Source organism: Paroedura picta, chromosome 7 (assembly GCF_049243985.1).
Source record: "Paroedura picta isolate Pp20150507F chromosome 7, Ppicta_v3.0, whole genome shotgun sequence".
Taxonomy (NCBI): Eukaryota; Metazoa; Chordata; class Lepidosauria; order Squamata; family Gekkonidae; genus Paroedura; species Paroedura picta.
Genome location: NC_135375.1, coordinates 72,429,674 through 72,449,530, shown reverse-complemented (window position 1 = coordinate 72,449,530; position 19,857 = coordinate 72,429,674). Strand labels below are relative to the sequence as shown.

The following is a 19,857-nucleotide window of genomic DNA, read 5'->3' as shown; positions in this document are numbered from 1 at the left end:
CATGGACTGGACATGGGGCCTCCAAAATGATCTCATGAGGACCCTAGCAGATGCATTCTGCACCAATTGTAATTTTCAGGTCAGGGACAAGGGAACGCCTCTGTAGAGCAAGTTACAGACGTCTAACCTGGAAGCGACTATTGCATGGATCACTGTGGCTAAGTGTTCTGGGGACAGGTAGGGCGCTAGTAGCCTATGATTATATGCCCCAAAATACTGCATGGCCATGCTCAGCTGAGACCCAAACATTATGGAACATATCTCTCAAATAATCATTTGGCCCCATCCATTCCAGTTGTCCTGGCTCCAGTCAGTATAAGCAGGCTTATTTGCACCAGCCATAGGCCTGGATTTCAATCCTCTCTCAGAATTACAAATGACAGAAGAAACTCGAGATCATAATCTGAGTTTATTTTTCCCCTAGAGTCTTTAGCATGCTACATTAACCTGACAATGTTCAATCATGTGTTCGTGTTTCACAAGACAGTCTCATGCAACTCACAGCTTGTAATTGACTTTACACTGATATTATACACGTTTTCATCTAGCTGTGTGAAAAGAATAGCTTTGAAAGTCTCTTTAACATTTTTCAGCTCAGCCAGCACTTCAGCAGTCCACTTTAGTCCGTCTCTTCTGTAGTTCTAGGTTTTAATGCCAGGCTGAGCATTGCCATAAAGCCAACAAAGTCCCTGTTTAGGCCATTTGCCACAGATTTGCTTGCATTTTTTTAAAAAATTAATATATCCTGAGGAGCCCTCTCTTTGAAAACTGCATTCAAGTACAATATCTTTTAACATTCCCAGTTGTCTAAAAAGGCAAGGCTTTTGCTCCATGTTAAATCTCCCCTAGTTCTTGTTTCCTTACAACTATGCTTAAAATGATTTTTTTTCCTGTTTCCATAATAAACATTCATCACTAAAGCCATGAAAAAGTAGCTATTTGGCATTTCCCAGTGAAGTGCAAGAAATAAAAGAAATTAGGTCTTTATTGCTAAAGGATAGTAACAAGCAGAGTCACTTTGTATATAGTTACAAGGGCACAATGCCTTCCTTGTGGTGCCCAGTAGTTCCTCTGTGTTGTGAAACATGTCGGATAATCATTCTAGGAAGATGTGTTTAGGATTCTAGAGTCTGAGGAGTCAGATCTTTCATCATAGTCATCTTCCGTATAAATAGGCTGTTTTGATACAATTGGACACCCGTCATCAGGTATCGAGATCCTGGGATCTTCTGTTGCACGTGCAGGGAGGACAGGAGAACTTCGGAAGACGCTGGTCGAACCAGCTGAGAAAGGGCTGACATACTGAGACCTCAGCTGGTATTGCTGCTGGAGCGTCATAGTGTTCCACAATGTCACATCATTAGGTAGAAATGGACTGGACTGGTTTCTTGCCAAAGTATTCCTCAGCATCAGCGGGTACCGTGGTGGCTGAGGGAATGGATGCTGTAAAGGAACTGCCAGTGGGTTTGGCACGACATTACTGGTGTCAGCGGAGAACCTCAGGGTATCCGGGACTCTAAAGGCAGACCCCACGGACCACTTCGAGGAAGAAATAGGATAAGAACTCAGAGTGTGTTCAAAAAGGTGGCCATTGGAAGGCAAAACCAGCCCTTCTGATTCAGCTGCAGTCCTGTCACCGACAGCAACCGAAGACCGGCTGGAGAGGAGGACTTCCACAGCACTCACCAGGTCACCCCCACAGCCTTTCAAGATTAATTCGAGCACTGTTGGTTTTTGGTTGGGGAAGATTTTTTTTAACACTTCAAGTGGAGGCCGGTTGGCTTTCAAGCCGAAAGGTAGAGAAACCGTCCCTGAGGGACCTTCAATCAGGAGGTGATTTTGCTCTGGCGGATACTTGGGGCTCTCAGGCCTGCTGTCGCTGCTCTTCTGGACTGCATAAGCACCCTCGTCCACAGAAACTATCTCGGGGCTCTCCGGAGTGAAACTGCTCTTGGCCTTTGCCACATCTGGGGAGCTCCTTTGGTCGGCATCTTTGTCACTGTAATTCTCAGTGCTGTCTGCTCCGCTGGTGTCGCCCAGCCGCTCGTCCGTCATGTCTGTAAAACAGAGCACACTGGAGTTAACCTCTGCAGGCAGCACCATAACACTTGCATTTTAATTTTATTTTTTATTGAGCTTATACTTTCTCTGAACACAAACCCAAGCTGGCTAGCAACATTCTTGGCTTCTTCATTTTAACCTCACAACAACCCTTTAAGAAAGGCTTGATTGAAAGTGTGTACCTGTCAAATTAAAAGCAACACAATACATGCATTTCTCTTTTAATTTACACAATTTAATTTCCCTTAAGACAACAGGCATTCAAAGGAAGGTTTATTCTGCATTTTGGAAAGTGTCAAACAAGCCGTTCTTGCAGCAGAGTCAACCACTGGCTTTTCTATCCCACAAGGATAGCAGCAATTCTTCAGGTCTTTCTCAGATCTATTCTTTTTGGATGGAAATGCCAGGGACTAAACCTAGGACTTCTTAAAGGGTAAATCATGTGTCTTGGTGCTGAGCTAAAGCCACAACTTGGGTGTTAGCTGCACATCAAAGATTTAACACAGTAAAGTGGCAACATGAACTAGACCGGGGGGGGGGGTGATCCCAGGCATAGAAACCATTCCTCATACCTGTTATTTGCAGATTGCTACCTTTACTTATTCTGCACCACAGCAGTATCTTTTTATGGAATCATCATGAGAAACATCTGATTCTCAGATCTAATCTCTACAGTTATGATGGTTGTTCATTGAGTCTGAGGAAGGGTGCTTGCACTCGAAAGCTCACACCTTGAATAAATCTTTGTTGGTCTTAAAGGTGCTATTGGACTCTATTTTTATTGTGCTGCTTCAGACCAACATGGCTACCCACTTATATCTAATTCCCAGATCTGTGGATACTTAAATTTGGAGACTGGAGACACAAACATACAGGATGGATATTTCTAGAAACATTGCAGAAAAATCTGAAATAGCAACAAATGGTGGTTAGCCTCCCCCTCTACTAGAAGCAGAGCCTGCAGCTTTGAGGAATGCAGGCCATCCGTTGCCATCGCTAGGCAGCCAGAGTGCTTTCAAGCCTTGTTTTCCATCCGTTAAAGAGCAGAGCTACCATGCAGCTTGCCTGGCCCTGCCAGGCTCAGCTGTTTCTCCCTGTTCTGCCACAGCTGCCCTCCCCCCCCTCCACAAAAGCCAGTGTGATACAGTGCTTAGCGTTCCTGTCTAGGATCACCATTTAACCATGGATGCTCACTGGGTGACCTTTGGCCAGTGACATATCCGCAGCCTAACGTACTTCACAGCATTGTTGGGATGAGAGAAGAATGTAAGCTGCTTTGGCTCCCCATTGTAGAGAAAATCAGGCTGTACATGAAATAATAAATAGAGTTGAAGATGGGGAGACAGATAAAAGAGAAGTGGGCTGGTGGGTGGAAATGAAAGAAAGATGGGAAGGCAAAGTTATGGCAATTGCCCAGAAGAAGGAAAGAGGAAATAATGTAAGGAGATATAGTAGGAAATGAGATACCCCCCCCCCAAACACACACACACAACTTCTTGTGGGTTCCCCACTGTGCAACTGGACCTGACCCGTCATCAGGTAACTGGATCATAGTTTTCCCAGGGACAGGCTGCCAGAAGGAGGGAAATCTGAAGACGTGTGGACAGCTAAAGGTAGGTTGGCAGGTGGGAGGGAAGGAAGGAAGGAGAAAAAGGATTGAAAAGAGGAAAACATGAGGGCTGCATTATGACTTTCAAGGACCCGAGGCACTTTTGAATTTCATATAAGAAAAATTGACCTTAGCATATTTTCAGTGTGTTTTGGTTTTTTGCATCACTTTATGGGCCCCTCCCACCATAATAATATCACTATTAAAATTATTTTCAATATAACTTTAAACACTTTAACTATTTTCTGTTTTAGGCAAAATTTTATAGGTTTTTGTATGCCCTGATATTTCTCTTTTTTCCCCCAATGTGAGAAAAAAAATAAAACATTTTCTTTGACCCTAAAAGTTCATTTTTTCTCCTTTTGTTAAAAGAAATTAAAGCACTTTCATGTACATACTGTGCTTAATTAATAAGTCAGTCCTGGTGATGGGAATATTATATCCCCACCACAAGTCCTTTAGGGTCCCCTGCTTGTCATCCTATAATTCTGAAATTATCTCTGATAAATGAATGTACTTTTTAAAAAATAACATAAACTAGCATGACTGCAATTCCAGTCAGTTCTGCCAGGAAGCTTCCAGCAGATAGTTTTACTTTCCTTTGCTTTAAACCAACAATGACTGTTTTTTCAGACTGTCATTTGTGGGATTAAATACTCTTTCATTGGCCATCAATTAGATTTGAATGCTAGGCTACTTTAAAATCTAAAAATAAATCAGAGGCCAACTTATTGCATGGAAAACCTACACGTTGTTGACTCAGGGTTCACACTGTCATATACTCTGCCTTAAACACTTTAAAATATCCTTGATTCTTTTCCTGCCCTCTTTACTCCCCCCCCCGCCCCATCCCAAAAAGTACATATATAAACCAGTATTTAATCTGAACTTTCTTTTATTTGATGGCTTCACAAGCCAATTAAAACACATATCTCCTTGGTAAAACCACATATAATATAAAATGTATTTTTAAAAAAGGAATTTTGTCTCACTTGTGCCTCACAGTCATTCTGTTATAAAGGAAGTAATGCCAAGCATATGTTGATGCACTTACTATAAGCTGTCAATAGCGCCTCTTGAAATAACCAAGGGGTTACAGCAAAGGAATACCGTACAACTCAAAATACACTCCATGGTATTATAACACGGAAAATAATTTTAGTACATTAATGTAGTATTACTCATAAATGGATAAAAGATACACTGTTTAAACTTATGTACATTGTCATTCTGAAAGCAGATTAAACAGAAATATCCATTCATATCTTTAAGAATGAATTTTGAATTAGCATTAGCTTTAGCATATTTTCAATGTGGTTTCAATGAAATGCATGTGACAAAAATGGTTTGCAGTTTTTGAAGTTTTTAAGAATAGAAATCCAATTTTATCATTTCCATTCAATGAGGGAGGTAGCTGGGGCTTCCCTTCTGACCAATACATTATTCACCTCAGATGTGAAATGAGGGCAGAGCCCAAAGAAGGCTTATAAATAGCTGACTACTGTTTTTTTTAAAGGTAGCCATGAAATTTAATTAGAATAAAATTCACAAGGTTTATAAAACAATAGTCTTTGTTAATGCTTCTTTGTGGACAGGCCCTGCTACTGAGTACTCATTTAGAGGCTAGAGGCAGAATTACCTTTTATCCACCAGATATGACCTGCCCACCTTTATACATGGCCTAGTGACATCTGGCATAGGCTGCTTTTGAAAGGCATCATGCCAGTTTCAATTCTGCTTCCTTGGATTCCAGATGGTTTCAAGATGCAATTCAAAGCATGTTTAACTTGAAAGCTTGGGATCAGATTACCTGAAGGCCCACCCTCTCCAGTTTGAGCCAGCCCATACACTCAACTCATCTAGAGATGCTCTGTGCCACTACCAACAATGGTTTGGTAAGTAGCTATGACAGGGCCATCTTGATGATGGCACCAAGATTAAGGAATTCCCAGTCCCATGAGACTCAGCTCCTGACATTCAAGAAGATATTAATTTGGAGTCAAGTCTTCGAATAAGTTTAACTGATGTAATTAAGATATTACACTGGGTTGTTCCTGGGTTTAAATTTTTCCAAAATATGTTTGCTTCTGTTCGCCAGTGGTGGCATTGTATTTTTTTTTACTTATTTAGCTTGTAATTACATTTTTTGCTTCAGGCCTTTGGTTTTATTATAAAGTACTTTAAAGATGAGTTACTTTAAGATTCTCTGTCAAGAGTAATTTTATTATTTAATATTTTAATATTTGTTCTCTGAAATGTATTTTATTCGTTTTAAATACTTTTAACCTGCCTTCCATCCATTGTAGGGTGCCCAAGGCATCCTACAATAAAAACAAGATTAAATACACATAATATATATTTGTAAAACAAAAATTATTAAAGACAAATGCTTGAACTGAAGGAAAAAATCAGTGGGGTTTGATATTTCTGCAATGAAATGCAGACCAAAATAAGTAACATGAAAGAAAGGCTATACCCACCAATTTACATTCTCAACTTCTGTTTTTAAGATTTGGACTTAGTCATTTATTGTTGTGTTTCTGTTTTCAATTTGACTTGTCTCTGCTTCAAAACTTTATTCTTCCCTGATGTTGCTTTGACAAGATGCTGACAGTGCAGCCCTAAACTTGTTTTCTCAGAAATGTCCCACTATGTTCCATGCGGCTTACTTCCTAGAGAGTATGCAGGGCTGCCACGGAGTCTGTCAAGGGGCCCTCAGTGCTACTGGCTGAACAGGCACAAGGATTCAGCCGCCACCCACATTCGCTCCCTTGATGCCTTCCCAGAGACTGTGGCCTGTATTGCCACTGACAGTTCAGGGCGCTATCAGCCGCCTGCTGGTGTCAGGGCTTCTTAGTTCCTCCCACAACGGAGCCTTTAACCCTGCTGGATCCACAACCTGAATAAAGTCACCAAGTGTCTGGGAGTGGCGGGAAAGTCCCTGACTCCTTCAGAGAGATTTAAAATGTAGGGATGGCCACTGAAACGTGGCTTGGGCCTAAGTAACAGCACCCGATTATTCAAAGCGATATTAAAAGACCAGTCAGAGAGCCCCGTTTAAAACCTGGCAAATCTGGCACAGAATGGTGGCTCAACTGACAGACCTAACCCACGTCTGATGCCTGGGGACCCGGAGGCAGCCAACCAGCCTGCTCCTCCCTCTGGCAGTGCTCTGGGGCACGCTAGTGATGAAGATCTCCTCACCCCCCCCCACCCCAAAAAAAGCTGTTAAGCAGAAAGTGCTGACTAGCTGGCAGGGAGGAATTTCTCATCAATGCTCTTTGATTGTATTTTGCAAACAAAATGCCTGTTGCCTGGTAACATTTCACTTGAGCCTGACCTTCTCCAAAAGTTATTGCTATCAGATTCGATTTACACTGTCCTCCTGTGATTACTGTAATCTTTTAAACCAAGAAGTTCATATATCAGTGAGAGGGGGAAAGTGCGCAAGTCAATAGTGCTTCTATCCATCAGATTTATACGCTTCCCTCCGCTAGAAGAAGGGGGTTTGTTTCTGGCTTAACAAAGGGGGGGGGCTGCTTTCTGAGACATTTCCCTACTCTGGCAGTCCGAAATCCCTAGATGTCTTTGGGCTTTCACAGCAGCCGCTGTTCCCAAACCACGCAGAGGCCTATGCAGCCTGTCTTTGGGTTACTTGCTGACCTGTACACATGGGTGCAGGCAGGCACCCCCCCCCCCCACACACACACACACACACAGGTGGTGGCTCTCATGTGACAATTGAGGGGAGGCAGTATGAAGCACCAAAAGTGGACACAGCGCCGCAAACAGAGCTAAGGGGCTTCCAGGATTCAAGGGAGGGGTTGACAAGGGGCAAGGAGCTGAGAAACTGACAGCAGGAGGGTTACTGAACAAGCAATGGGTGTGATCCAGTTAAACCCAGTTAGATCCCATTGATTTCATTAGGAGAGAGTAAAATAAGTACTTAAATGTCTGTCACTGAAGTTACATGTAATGGTGCTGGATCCTGGCCAGTGTGATTAAGGCACTAGTCCCAAGGAAGTCAATTAAGAAAGGAAAGTCGCAAAAGGCTCTTTTAAAGTGTAGAGCGATAATTACTCATGAGAGCCATGACACATCCCCCTGGACTGCGATGCTATGCAATGCAAGGTACTTAAAGAACAGGGCTTTGATTTAAGCAGGTGCTTTTAATATTACTTCATACTAATTCCAATTCTTTGGGGATACAATTTCCACGGTGCTGTTCTGCCTCAGCAAACTCCCTGGCTGCTATCCCAAGTATATTTGCCTATGCTCGACTGATGCCCCTTGAGCATACGTCCAGTTACATGTGGATCTGACACCTGCTGCGCTGGAATGAATTTCCACGACTGTCAAATAGGCTGAATTTGTCAATTTGTACAGGTGTCGGTCTAAAGCAATAGAACAAAGTTTGAGTCCAGTGGCACTTTTAAGAGCAACAAAATACAATTCTGGGTAAAAGTTTTAGTGTACAGGCACACTTCATCAGATACCAGATTATCATGAAGGCTTATACTCAGAATTAAACTTTCGTTAAGCTCAAATTTTCTTCTTCCTAAATTTATACAGAATCACAGGCTACATTTTTTCAAGACATTTCTATAAGGCACGTTTGTTTTGAATTTAAGTGTCACTTGCTGAGCTGGTATTCTCAGTACAATGGCTGCACTTTTTGCAAAAGGAAGCACCAAACAAGTGCAACAGAAAGAACTTGAGAGAAACCAACTCCACACCCCCCCCTACATTTCACTCCCTCCCCCTTTTGAGCCCACAGAAATGATGTTGGGAACCCGCCTTCTGAGGATATAAGGAAGGCTGGAGGACACTTTTTTTTTTTTAAGTGTTTCTTAAAAAAAAAAAAAAACATAATCTTTAAATTTCCTGAATAGTATTGGGCATGTGTGTGTTAAACGGAACAACAATAAAACAAATATAGGACTACTCAGCACGTGTAAAAATTCTTCCATGGAATCCTTTAAATTGACCTGTGAAAAATCAGAGGTGTTTGAGTTTTTGATGAGCTTTTTCTTCATATTTCAGAAGGCCGATGAGAACAATTTATCCTGACGCCCGCTCAAGAAGTACTAAGGCAAAGCAATTTTCTAACAACGTTTAATCTTAGTGGAGTACATTGTGTCCAAGTTGATATCCCTAGAACACACACACACACACACACCCCGCCGCGGCCGTGTATTTTCTCCAGAGGAGGGTGAGCTCCTTTTGCTGCTGGTGTCGGATGTGTGCCTCAAGAGAGGGGATGGGCTCCATGTCAACACTCTTTGGTGAGCAGGGTGAGCGAATTGCTCCTTCGCCTGAAGTCAGCGGGGAAAGTCTCATCGGCTGCAAGAACTCCGGGGGGGGGGGGGGGGAGGAAGAAGGCAAAACCCAGAGGCTTGGGCCCGGGCGGACAGCTGGCCATGCTGGTGAAGGGCCGGCATAAACCCCAATTATTCCCTGCTACCGAAGTGTATTGATAAGAATGGGACTCAGCCTTTTCCCACAGGCACCCGAGACATTTCAAAATTAAGGGAAGGGCGGCTGGAGGAGGGGGCGGCGGGAGAGCCCACTGCTGCCCACCTCAAATTCTGCCCTTATCTCGAGAAGGCCTTGATTTTTGTCCCTGCTGGGAGAGGAGGCTCCCAAGCACCGCTAAGAGACACGATGCCTCTTTGACTGGGAGTGCTTCCAACAGGTGCAGCGGGATTTACTTCCAAGGGAAGGTGCACGGAGTCCCAGGCCCCGTTTGCCCGGTGCTTCTTGAAGTCTGCCCGGGGTCCGAAGCGGAGAGAGACACTGGAATTCGAACCCGCCCTTTCTTCTCCCCGAAATCTCCACCTGCAATCCTATACAATTCAAATGGGGACAGAGCCCCACCCGTTCAGCCTCGCTGGGTGGGCGTTGAGAGAACAGAAGCAAGCCGTCGCAATTCTCCCACGATAACGTCGATTTACTTTGGGGTGTGTTTAATTCTATTGGAACTGTCCATAGAGTTTTCATGGCAAAGATACTGGAGTGGTTTGCCATTGCCTTCTCCAGTGGATCACCTTTTGTCAGAGCTCTCAGCTATGACCTGTCCGTCTTGGGTGGCCCTGCACGGCATAGCTCATAGCTTCACTGAGCTACGCAAATCTAGACAGCATCCTAAAAAGCAGAGACATCACCCTACCAACAAAAGTGCGTTTAGTCAAGGCTATGGTATTCCCAGTTGCAATGTATGGCTGCGAAAGTTGGACCATAAGGAAGGCCGAACGTCAAAGAATTGAGGCTTTTGAACTCTGGTGCTGGAGAAGACTCTTGCGAGTCCCTTGGACTGCAAGGCGAACAAACCGGTCAGTCCTAGAGGAGATCAGCCCTGACTGCTCTTTAGAAGGCCAGATCCTGAAGATGAAACTCAAATACTTTGGCCACCTCATGAGAAGGAAGGACTCCCTGGAGAAGAGCCTAATGCTGGGAGTGATCGAGGGCAAAAGAAGAAGGGGACGACAGAGAATGAGGTGGATGGATGGAGTCACTGAAGCAGTAGGTGCAAACTTAAAAGGACTCCAGGGAATGGTAGAGGACAGGAAGGCCTGGAGGATCATTGTCCATGGGGTCGCGATGGGTCGGACACGACTTCGCACATAACAACATAACAAGTGTTTAATTCACACACACGATGGGTTTGGCTTCCCGGTAGGAGCCGCGAATGAGTCGGGAGTGCTTCGACAGGTGTCTCAAGAAAGCCCCCTTTTCCGGGAGACGCCCCGGAGGCTATTGGCGCCTGTCTCTCTCTCTCACACACACACACACACACAGCCCAGCCATGGGGGCAGCCTCCCCCGCAGGCCCGCCGTCGGGCCATGTAACCCAGCGCCGGGGCGTCCCACTGCGCTGCCCGAGGGGAGGCCGCTTCCGTTGAGATGCTGCCCCGAATCCAGCAGCTGGCGGCAGCAGCACTGAAAACGCCGGCCCCAAAGCGGGAGCCCCACCGGGCAGGGCGGCCGAAGGAACGGGGAGCTGTCGAAGTCCGTCTGTTCGCCACGAGGAACAGCCCTGCCTCGCACCGGGAAGCGGGTTCCCACGGCCGGACCCGCGCAGGCCTCCCGGTCCGCTCGGCCGCCCCCGCAGGGGCCCAGACCCTGGCCCAGCTGCCTTCGTGGCCTCCGGGCCTCGAGGGCTAATTTCCACGATTGCCGACGGAGGCCAAGCCGAAGCCTGGAGCCAAAGCCTGCGAAAACGGGACGGAAACATCGCGGAGAAACCACAGTCTGCCCACCCCGCACCCCCCGCCCGCCACCCGCCACGATTCGTCCGCGCGAACCCTGGCCGCCCTGGCCCCTCCCGCTTAGGGTCCCTCTCGAATTCATCGGCGGGTCCAAAGACATTTACACGGAGGAGGGGGCGACGCGTCGATGCTCCGGCTCCTGGGCCCGATTCAAGCAGCGCTGCCGGAGCCTGCACTGCTATTCCCCATTCCTGGGAACAACCGCTGGCTTCCAAGGGACCGAACACGGCATCCCATGCGGCATATGCGGCGGGACCTCTCCAAAGCGCACCCCCCTCCCTCGCCCCTGCGCCGCTTTCCTTCGCGGTTGGCCTCCCGACCACGTAAACTCGGACCAAGGGCGCCATTTCGCGCGCTTTCAGCAGGGATCCGGGGCAGACGCAAAAGCAAAGCACGCCCCCCTCCCCCCAAGACCAGCAACCAGCCGCGGATCTTAAGGGGGGGGGGGGCGTAGAGGTGACCCGCTCGTGCCGAGAGACTAGGCTTCATCCGCATTGCCCGTGGACTCCTCTCGCGTCCCTCTCCACGGCAGAAAAGCCAGCCGAGCCCTTCTCGTCCGTCCAGGAGCTTTCTTCTTCTGCCCAGGGGAGCAGGCTCCGGGCCTTCTTTCCCCTCCCCGCTCCGGTGCCTGCTGCCTGTGTTAAGTGCTGGAAGTGCGGCTTCCTGACACCGGAAGAGCCGCTCCGCTGCCTTCGACTAAAAGTCAGACCCCGCAAAAGAAACCCGGCTTTCAAAAGGCTTAACTGGATCAGGGATGAGTGTGATCTCGAAACTCATTTGTGCCCCGAACGCACTGAATTTAATCCGATGTAAGAGGCTCTATGTAGCCCGTGGAAGTTTATGCCACATATTTGCTTTTTTAATCTGAAGGCTGTGCCCCCCACGTCCGTGCCAGGAGCTTGTCCTTCCGGATGCCATGCAAGAGAACGGGTCCAGTGAACGAGCTCTTACAAGCGTTGCCCCTTTTATAATCACTGTTCGTTTATTTTAAAAATCAAGCGAGGATTTTCTCTCTCAGAAGGGTCCGGGATGCAAACGGAAATTCTCTGCAGGAAGCGCCGGTCCCTCCTTCCATCCTTCGGCCCACCCTCTGACGCCCAGCGGGACGCTTTCAGCCGGCCGGTGTCTTTGGGTGGCGTCGGGGACCTGACGGCAGGCGGCGACCTTCCAGCTCGGGCAAGAAAGCTGCCCCCTTGGCAGGCCCGACGCGCCCCCTCCCCGGGCAATGAGGACCCCGCTCCCCATGCGTCTGCCTGGCCCAGCGGGACGGATCCCTCCGGGACTGCAGCGCCCTGCTCGATCTGGCTGCGCCGCTTCGCCGTCGCGCAAAGTTCCGGGGGGTTGAAGCGCCAGAGCTCACTGGGGCTTCTCGTTTCCATCCAAGTGGCGCGAAAGGGGCGGAGGGGGTGGGTGAGAGAATCGCTTCTTGTGGCCTAAACGCCTCGAGTGCTCTGATTCACTCACGCACTTATTTTCCTGGACAGCAGCAAAAAACATCGATTCCCATCCATTTCAGTAGCATTTTATGCCCACTCCTATTATACACATCTGCAATCATGGGGGCACATTTACCTAGGAGTAATTGAATTCGCGGAGCCTTCGTTCCGAGTAAACGTGCAAGTGGTCAGGACGGATACTTAGCTTTCAGTTTATTAAAAAAAAAAAACCCGAAGAATCTGGGACAGTCTTTTTAAATACCCTGACAGTGATTGCTAAGAGATTCGGAGCCAGGAGCAAGCCCTCCCCTGGCTTTTTCACCAGGACCACGAATAAGATTAGGAGTCTCTGATTTCATACAGAGACATTATAAAATGAATCCTGGACTCAGCGAGGAGAGAGTGCTGTAACATAACTAATCCGGGATTTGGCCATTCTTGAGTTTGGGCCGGAAACCAAGCCTGTTTACAGGAGGCGGGGGTGAGAGGGCTTGCTCCTCGTTTTCCGTCCGGCGGGTTTCTTTCACAAGTCCTAGAAGTTTTCTGGCGAAGATCCCACGGCCGGCCTTCCCAAGGCCAGGCCGAAGCGCCCACCCCCACGCCGCCCATCGAGCGCCCGCGGCTTCCCCTGGGTCGGGCGGGCCATTAAACAAGGACTCCCCCGGTGCCTAGGAAGCCGGCCTGCTGGCCGGCCGGAATGCCCATGAGCCCTGGGGCTAAGCCCAGAGGAGTACCGCCGCGCGCCAAGCTGAAATCCAAGCGCCCTCTGGATGCTTCTTGAAATGGCCAACGTTGGCGATGGCACTTATTTGGGTCCGGAGTCGTTTTAAATGCGGAGCTCACTAACCATGAGCGGAACCAACAAAATGGGGGGGGGGGGAGATTCCACTTTTCCTTTTCCCTTAACCAAAGTCTCGGGGCAATTGCGCAGCAGCCCTTTCAACGCCAGACCCTTCCCCGGTTTGGAAAGCAGAGCCTTCGCTCTCTGGTCCTCCCGTCTACTGTCCTCCACCCAGTTTAAGCTCATTACTGCGGGTCCTGTCCCGTGCGGCCAAGGTCACTATCCTTTTCAAACGGCTAATCCCCCCTCCAAAAAGAAGTCCACAACATCTTCGCAGCCTTTCTCCGTTGATAAGGAAGAGGTAAACAGGGACAAGCTCCCAAATCTCGAGACAGGGATCCTTCTCCCCCATCGGGCTGGGGATCACCGTGGGGAACCCGCCCGGGGCCTCCTGGAGGACCTACTTGGGAACCATCTGGCGGGAGGATCCATTTCAGTTCACCCTTGTGGATCTCTGCTTCGGCACCACAGGATTTGGGGCTGAGACCCACAAGTCCCACCGAGTAGACGGCACGAAATGCGAATGGGCACGAGCGATGCAGGCTCCCTGGGCAGGGCTCCCAGGGGAAACCACACAGAGCACACAGAGCACCCCGGGCTCCCGATCCCGCTTGTGGCTTCGGACCGCAGGACTGCCCCGCTGGAATTGCGCCCCAGGAAGTGCGGGCCGGCCTGGGTGGGGGCTGCGCGCTCCCTCGCTCCGGCGCTCTCGCTTCCTTGCCCGGGAAGCAAAATCACACCCGCGAGCCTGTCTGGGGCGAGGGGGGCGATGCAGGGTTTCGCAACAGGAGCTTTCCACCCGCCCGAGGAAAGTTCCGCCCGGAATCGGGGCGCGGCCCCTGTCGGATGCCCCCAATGCTCCCCGTAGGCCAGGCCAGCGCTGCCCCCGGGCCCTGCCCTTCACCGGCCCGGAGGACCGCCGCCTCTCCCCCTCCCAGCACGGGATGGACGAGGATGTGCAGAGGCCGCGTGGGGCAGGGAGCCCGGGGGAGGGCACACCACGCAGCCCTCCCTCCCAAGCAGCCTTGGTCGCTGGAGCCTGGAGGCCCGCGGCAATCCGGCGGGGTCTCCTCAGCCCCCCCCCCCGCCAGGAGGTTGGCACCTGGGCCCCCCCGGAGGAGCTCCCCTTCCCCTCCCCTCGCCCGCGGCACACCTACCTGCTTTGGCCATCTGCGAGGCGGCGGCGGCGGCGGCGGGCGGCTCGGAAGCCCAGCGGAGGGCGGCGGTCAGTTCCCCGGGAGGGCGGTGCGGGGCCGGGCCGGGCGGCTCGGGGGGGGCGGCGGCGGCGGGGCCGCTGTGGGCGGGCGGCGTGGCGGCGGCGGCGGCGGCGGTGGCGGCAGCGGGCAGGGCGCGCAGCGTGTCCGGGATGAGGCTCTCGAGGCTCTCGTTGGCCTGCTGCCGGCGCAGCGCCACCTGGGCGGCCATGACGCGCTGCCGCTCGATGATGAGGATGCACTTCTCGCAGGTGCAGTCCTTGAAGCGGCAGTAGCGCTTGTGGCCCTTCAGCCACGACAGCACCCCGTGGTTGCGGCACCGCGCGCACTTGGGCGTCCGCTGCAGGGGGGCCCGGGCCGGGGGGGCCACCGGGCCGCCCATGTACAAGTAGGGCGAGCCGTAGCCGTTCATGGCGCGCGGGGCCCCAGGCCGGGCCCGGGACGGCGGCAGCAGCAGCAGCAGCAGCAGCAGCCCCGGCGGGCCAGCAGCATCCCGCCCAGACCAGAGGAGAGCCGCCGCCGCCGCCGCCGCCGCACCGCCCTCCGCGCGCCTCCTCGCCCGAGTCCCGCTCCGCCGCCCCAGCGCTGCCTCGCTTGCCTCCGCCACCCGCCCCGCCCCTCCGCCCACGCCCCGCCCCTCCTGGCCGGGGCGGGGCGGGGCTTCAGCCAGCCCTCTCCCCCGCCCCGCGCCTCCCCCCACCCTCTGCGCCCCGGCCGGGGCCGATCCTGGCCTCCTGCCTGCGCGGAGAAGGGAAGGCGCGCTGATCAGCGCCACGGGGTGCCCAGGCGGCCGGAGCCAGGCGGCAGGCGCAGTCCCAGCAGCACCCAGGCGCTCCCGGCCGCCGCCGCCCCTTCCGGCTCTGAACTGCACGGGGGCGGCCGCCTCCTCCTCCTCCTCCGAGGGGCTCGGCTGCAAAGACGGTCCCGAGGACGAAGCTTCCCGCCGTCGCCTGGCTGAACAGCGCGGCCCCATCGACGGCGGGGCGCCAGTGCGAGAAAGCGCGCTCGTCGGAAGCCGCGGGAACCCTCGAGCCGGGCCCTTCCTCTACAGGGGAGGGGGCTTCTTCCCTGTCGGCAGAGCCGTGCAGTGCCGCTCGCCCGCGTCGTCTCCTGGTGGCTTCCTTTGCCATGGCGAAGGCGATGCACTGAGGAGGGCCGCCTCCGTCGAGGCCTGTTTGGCAGCAGACTGTCTTCTTTCCCCCCCCCCCCTCCTTGCCCGCTTCCCAGGCGACTAGCTAGAGGGGAAAGGGCCTGGCCCCAGTCGCCCAGAAGTAGGCCCAGTCCAGAGGCCGCGCAACTCCGACTGAAGGGCGCTCCCTCCCCAGGCCCGTTGCTGGCAGAGCGGATCTGGCGGGCACAAAAGAGCTCCCTTGGGCCGCCCTTTCGGGCGCAGGGAGAGGTGGGCTGGCTGACCAGGGGGGCATCCTCTTCTCCGAAATACCAAGCTCCGATGCGAGAGTCTTTTTAAACCAGAAAACCAAACAGCCCTGCAGCGCACCCCCTTCATTCCGTGTGCACCCCCTTCATTCCCCCCCCCCCGTTCCCTTCGATCTCACTCCGATTTCCCTGGCGACTGTCTTCGCCATTTCCCTTGGTGTTAGCAGCAAGGACGCTGCCTGTCTCTTGTGGCGCACCGACGGCCCTGAGCCCGGGAATCGCAGCCTGAGGCTTCGCCTGTGCTGTGGCCAGCCGGAGATCGCCAAGCCCCGGGGAGGAGGGGAGGGAAGCAGACGGCTCCTGGCTGCCTTTCTGTCGGGGACAGGCTCGGTTTCCGAGCCAGCCCGGCGGCCGCGGAGACCCCTGAAGAGGCGCTCCAGAGAGGAGAGCCGAGGAGGGCAGGGGTCGTACTTGGCCGCAGAGAGGATCGGAACGAGGCTCTCCCGGGATGGAAGGCGGGACACGGCGGGAGGGCCAGAGAATCGGCCAGCTTTCCTCCGGCAGAGCCTAACCCCTCCCCCACCCCTACCCCCATCCCCATCCAGCTTGCACCCCGGCTTGGAGCTCTCCTTGCTGTCGCCCCAGCCGGAGGGAGGCCCAGACCCAGAGGAGAGAAAGGGTAGCGCCTGGCCGGTTCCCGGGCCCAGCGCCGTCGGGCAGCCTTGAGGAAAGGAACGGGGATGGGGGTGTCAGTCTCCCGTCCTTGCGCCGGCGGGCCCCTGGACCGGGAATCGCGTTGCCGCTGGGCCCTGGCGTTTGAGCGCCTCGCCCCGTCGGGCCGGGCCTGGGTTGCTGGCCGCCGCCGCCGGCGAGTCTATTGTAAGGCAACACCTGACCAGAGCCGGTCCCATTGGCGCGGGCAGAAAGGGTTTAGTCAAGCACATGATGGGATCCCAGCAGAAGGCCTTTCAGAGGCGGCGCCCGCGGGAAACTGCGCCACATGAACTCCGTTGCCAGGGCGGCTAAGCCCTTAATTGGGGGGAGGGCCTGTAATCCTCCCTCCCCCCTCCCCGTCGGCCCGGAGGAGAGCGCCAGGTGACTCCGACGGCAGCGCCCCGAAGAAAGGCTTGAAAGGGGCCCGGCATATGGTCCCAATCAGGGCGGCGCGGAGGGGGCGCCCCCTCCCTGCCCGCCGCCTCTGGCGACACCCGGGACGAGCCCGGAAGGGCACCTCTTCGGGAGGAGACCCCGTCGATCTGTGGAGGACGCGTGGGAAGGAGGGGGTCGGACCCACGGAAGCCGAGGCCAGATTCGTTAATTTGATTAATTCGAGATCTTAATCCCGAGCAGGCTTGCCTCAGAGCGCGCAGCCCCTTGCACCGGCAGGCCTGGAGCCCGTAACTCTGGGCCGGTGCCGCTCTTCCCGGGCAACGGGCCCTCTGGCTCTGGAGTCGGGCTCGACGGGTTTGGAGCCTGTTGGAGGAGTCGTTTGTATCCCTGGTTTTCTTCCCCGCATAAGAAGTCGGAGTCAAACCCCCCAGGCGGTTGTTCCCGCAGCCGGCCAGTCCCGGCCTTCTCCCCTGTGCGTGGAGCTCCGTCTCGGGAGCGAGCCCGGCCGTCTGGGGGCGGGGAAGGGGAGGAAAGGACGCGGGGAAAGAGGCGCGGATCCTAGATCACAAAGCGCCGCCGCGCCCCATTCGCACCCACGGAGACTCTCGGTCTCGAGAGGCCGGCGATGCTGCCTGCCCCGCAGCGGCTTTCTTCGTGTCTCATGGACGGCAGCGGGAAGTCCTCCTGCGCCGCTGGTTGGAGCAGTCGGCCGACGAAGGCTGCTTCTTCCGTTGGGAAGCGCGCCGGTTGGGGACGAGCCCCGGGGGGCGCTTTCCAGCCCCGAGCAGACGCCCACGAGGGCCCTTCCCAAGGGACCGCACCGGTTGGGCCAAACCGCCTCTACTGGCCGGTTTCCTCAAGGGCGGGGAGGGGTCTGGCCACCGGGAGGGCCTCGCCTCACCTGCCCCCCCCCCCCACACACACCGCTCTCCCCGCGCCGGGACGGAGACATGCGCTGAGCGATCAGGGGCAGGGCTCAAAGCCGCGCACACCGGCGTTCATTTAATCCGGCGAAGGGACGAGCTCCCGCAACCCCGTGGGCCGCCTTGGGGCAGGAGTGGGCGAAGGGCACCAGCCATTCATAAGTCTGGGGTGATCCCTCTTGGCTTCGCGGTACGGCCCCGCCCCCTCTGCGTTGCTCGCCCCCCAGCCCCGGCGCCCGGGCCTCGGCACCCCCCTCAGCGCGGCTGGCACGGGGACTCCTGCTTGCCCGAGGGGACGGCAGGCGCGCCTTCGCTGTTTCGCCGCGGCCGCAGGCGGGCTGGCGGGGAAGCGAATGGAAAGAACCCCGCGGCCGAAGGGAGCGGCCAGCCTCGCCCGGGAGCCGTGAGGACGACGAAAGGCCGCTTCTTCCAGGGCGAGGGAGGCGAAGCCTTTGCCGCTGCCTCCCGTGGGTGGGTGGGTGAGCGGGCGGGCGGGCGGGCGAAGAGGCCTCCCCGCACCCGAGTCCGCCGACGGGGCCGTGTTCGTGCGGGCCGAGCGTCACGAAACTGGCGGGCCAAAGCCTTCTCGCGTCGGACCGGCTCCCTCCTGCCTTTAGGGGGAGGACACTGAGCCTGCCTCGCCGAGGCAACCTGCCCACGGGGCCGCCCGAGCCGTCGGGCCCTTTGCCAGGCGGGCGGGAGCGGTGGCTGGAGGCGTCGCATCTGCCCGGACGAGGAAGGAGGGCCCTCGAGCCCCGCGAGAGCGACGGAGGGCTGGCAGATGCTGCGGGCGCCTTGGCCGGGGGACCGCTTTCCCAGGGGTCGGACGGGAAGTTTCCCTTTCGCAGTCAGGCTGGCTTCTCCCCTCCTCCCCCCCCCCCCATCGGTCCCCGGCGAGCGGCAATTGCGCCCCTTAGGAAAAGGGCTCCCCCCTCAGGGCGCCAAGTCGACAGGCCAGCCCCCCCCCCCCCCGTGACTTGGCAGCGGAGCCCACGGAGGAACTGCTGGCGGCGCTGCAGAGGACAGAGGCCGGGGAGGGGAGCACCCCCGCCAGGAGGCCCCTCCCCGTAGGGCGCTGTCTCTGCCCCGAGGGCACTTCCTGCCCCCCCCCCCCCTCCGAGGCCAGGGCTCGCTCCAGGGTTCCCCGGGCTTGGCGCCTTTCTCCCTACCGCCCTCCCCCACCCTTTCCGTGGGCCGCTGCCAAGGCGCCGTCCCTGCCGGCCGCGAAGCCCTAGCGGGGGCGGGAGGACGCCCGAGGGGTCCACCGTGGCCGGCCATTCTGGGCTCGCCCGGGATGGCTGTCAGGCCCAGGGACGTGGCCCTGCCATCGATCCTGAACAAGTGCAACTCGGTTTCAGGGCGAGATGCCGACGGAGGCCCGGACAGGGACGGCACCTCTCGCATCCCGAGGAAGGATTCCGGTTCCCCGGAGCCTTCTGCCAAATCTCAACCCCCCCCCCCCAAAACACACACACCGTTCCAGAAGCAGAAAAGGTCACTGGGGGCAGCCCCTGAGCCCTGAAGGGGCTGCATGATAGGATTCTTACCAATCCCACAGATCCCTCTCACCCCATGCAGTGCACGCCCGTTTCTATATGGATGGAAGAGAACAACCTTTGCGTCCGGCGGCACCTTCAACTGTGGGCCGAGGCGTCTGTGTGCGCACACCCTTCTTCAGATACCTTGAAGCCCAGTTCATCTTGATTCTAACTAGCCCTTCCAAGCAACTGACCTTCCCCCCTCTACCTAGTTGCAAGGCTTGAGGGAAACTGTTTCAGCATCTCTGAAGAGCGGTGCATGCCCAGTGAAGTCTATGCCAAGAATTGATCTATCCGTCTTCAGAGAGGGGCTCACCCTGTAATGTTAGGCTAGGAGGAGATGAACCGGTGCTAATTGTCCTTTAGATTTCCGGGAAACAACCCACCTTTCCAGAAAGAATGCATTGAGCAGCAGCAGCAGCCTACCAGTGCTGCTGCCTCACCTGCTGAAGGGCTCAGGTGACACGTCCCGTTGCCAAGA

The 19,857-nt window shown here is 54.7% G+C and overlaps 1 protein-coding gene across 1 annotated transcript; it reads right to left on the bottom strand.

Moving 5' to 3' along the window:
* Positions 1-410: 410 nt before the first annotated feature.
* DMRT3 (doublesex and mab-3 related transcription factor 3) lies at positions 411-14,972 on the bottom strand. Its single transcript, XM_077344890.1, has 2 exons — positions 14,372-14,972; positions 411-2,057 (listed from the first exon to the last, which is right to left on the bottom strand). Exons 1-2 carry the CDS (start codon positions 14,838-14,840, stop codon positions 1,102-1,104), a joined length of 1,425 nt encoding a protein of 474 aa, XP_077201005.1. The 5' UTR covers positions 14,841-14,972; the 3' UTR covers positions 411-1,101.
* Positions 14,973-19,857: the final 4,885 nt, after the last annotated feature.

What these genes read in the sequence shown, in the direction of transcription:
- DMRT3 (XM_077344890.1), bottom strand. Translation starts at nt 14,840, where the DNA reads ATGAACGGCTACGGCTCGCCCTACTTGTACATGGGCGGCCCGGTGGCC. An exon ending in CTCGCAGATGGCCAAAGCAG is followed by an intron (nt 2,058 to 14,371) that starts GTAGGTGTGCCG and finishes TCTGTTTTACAG; the next exon opens with ACATGACGGACGAGCGGCTG.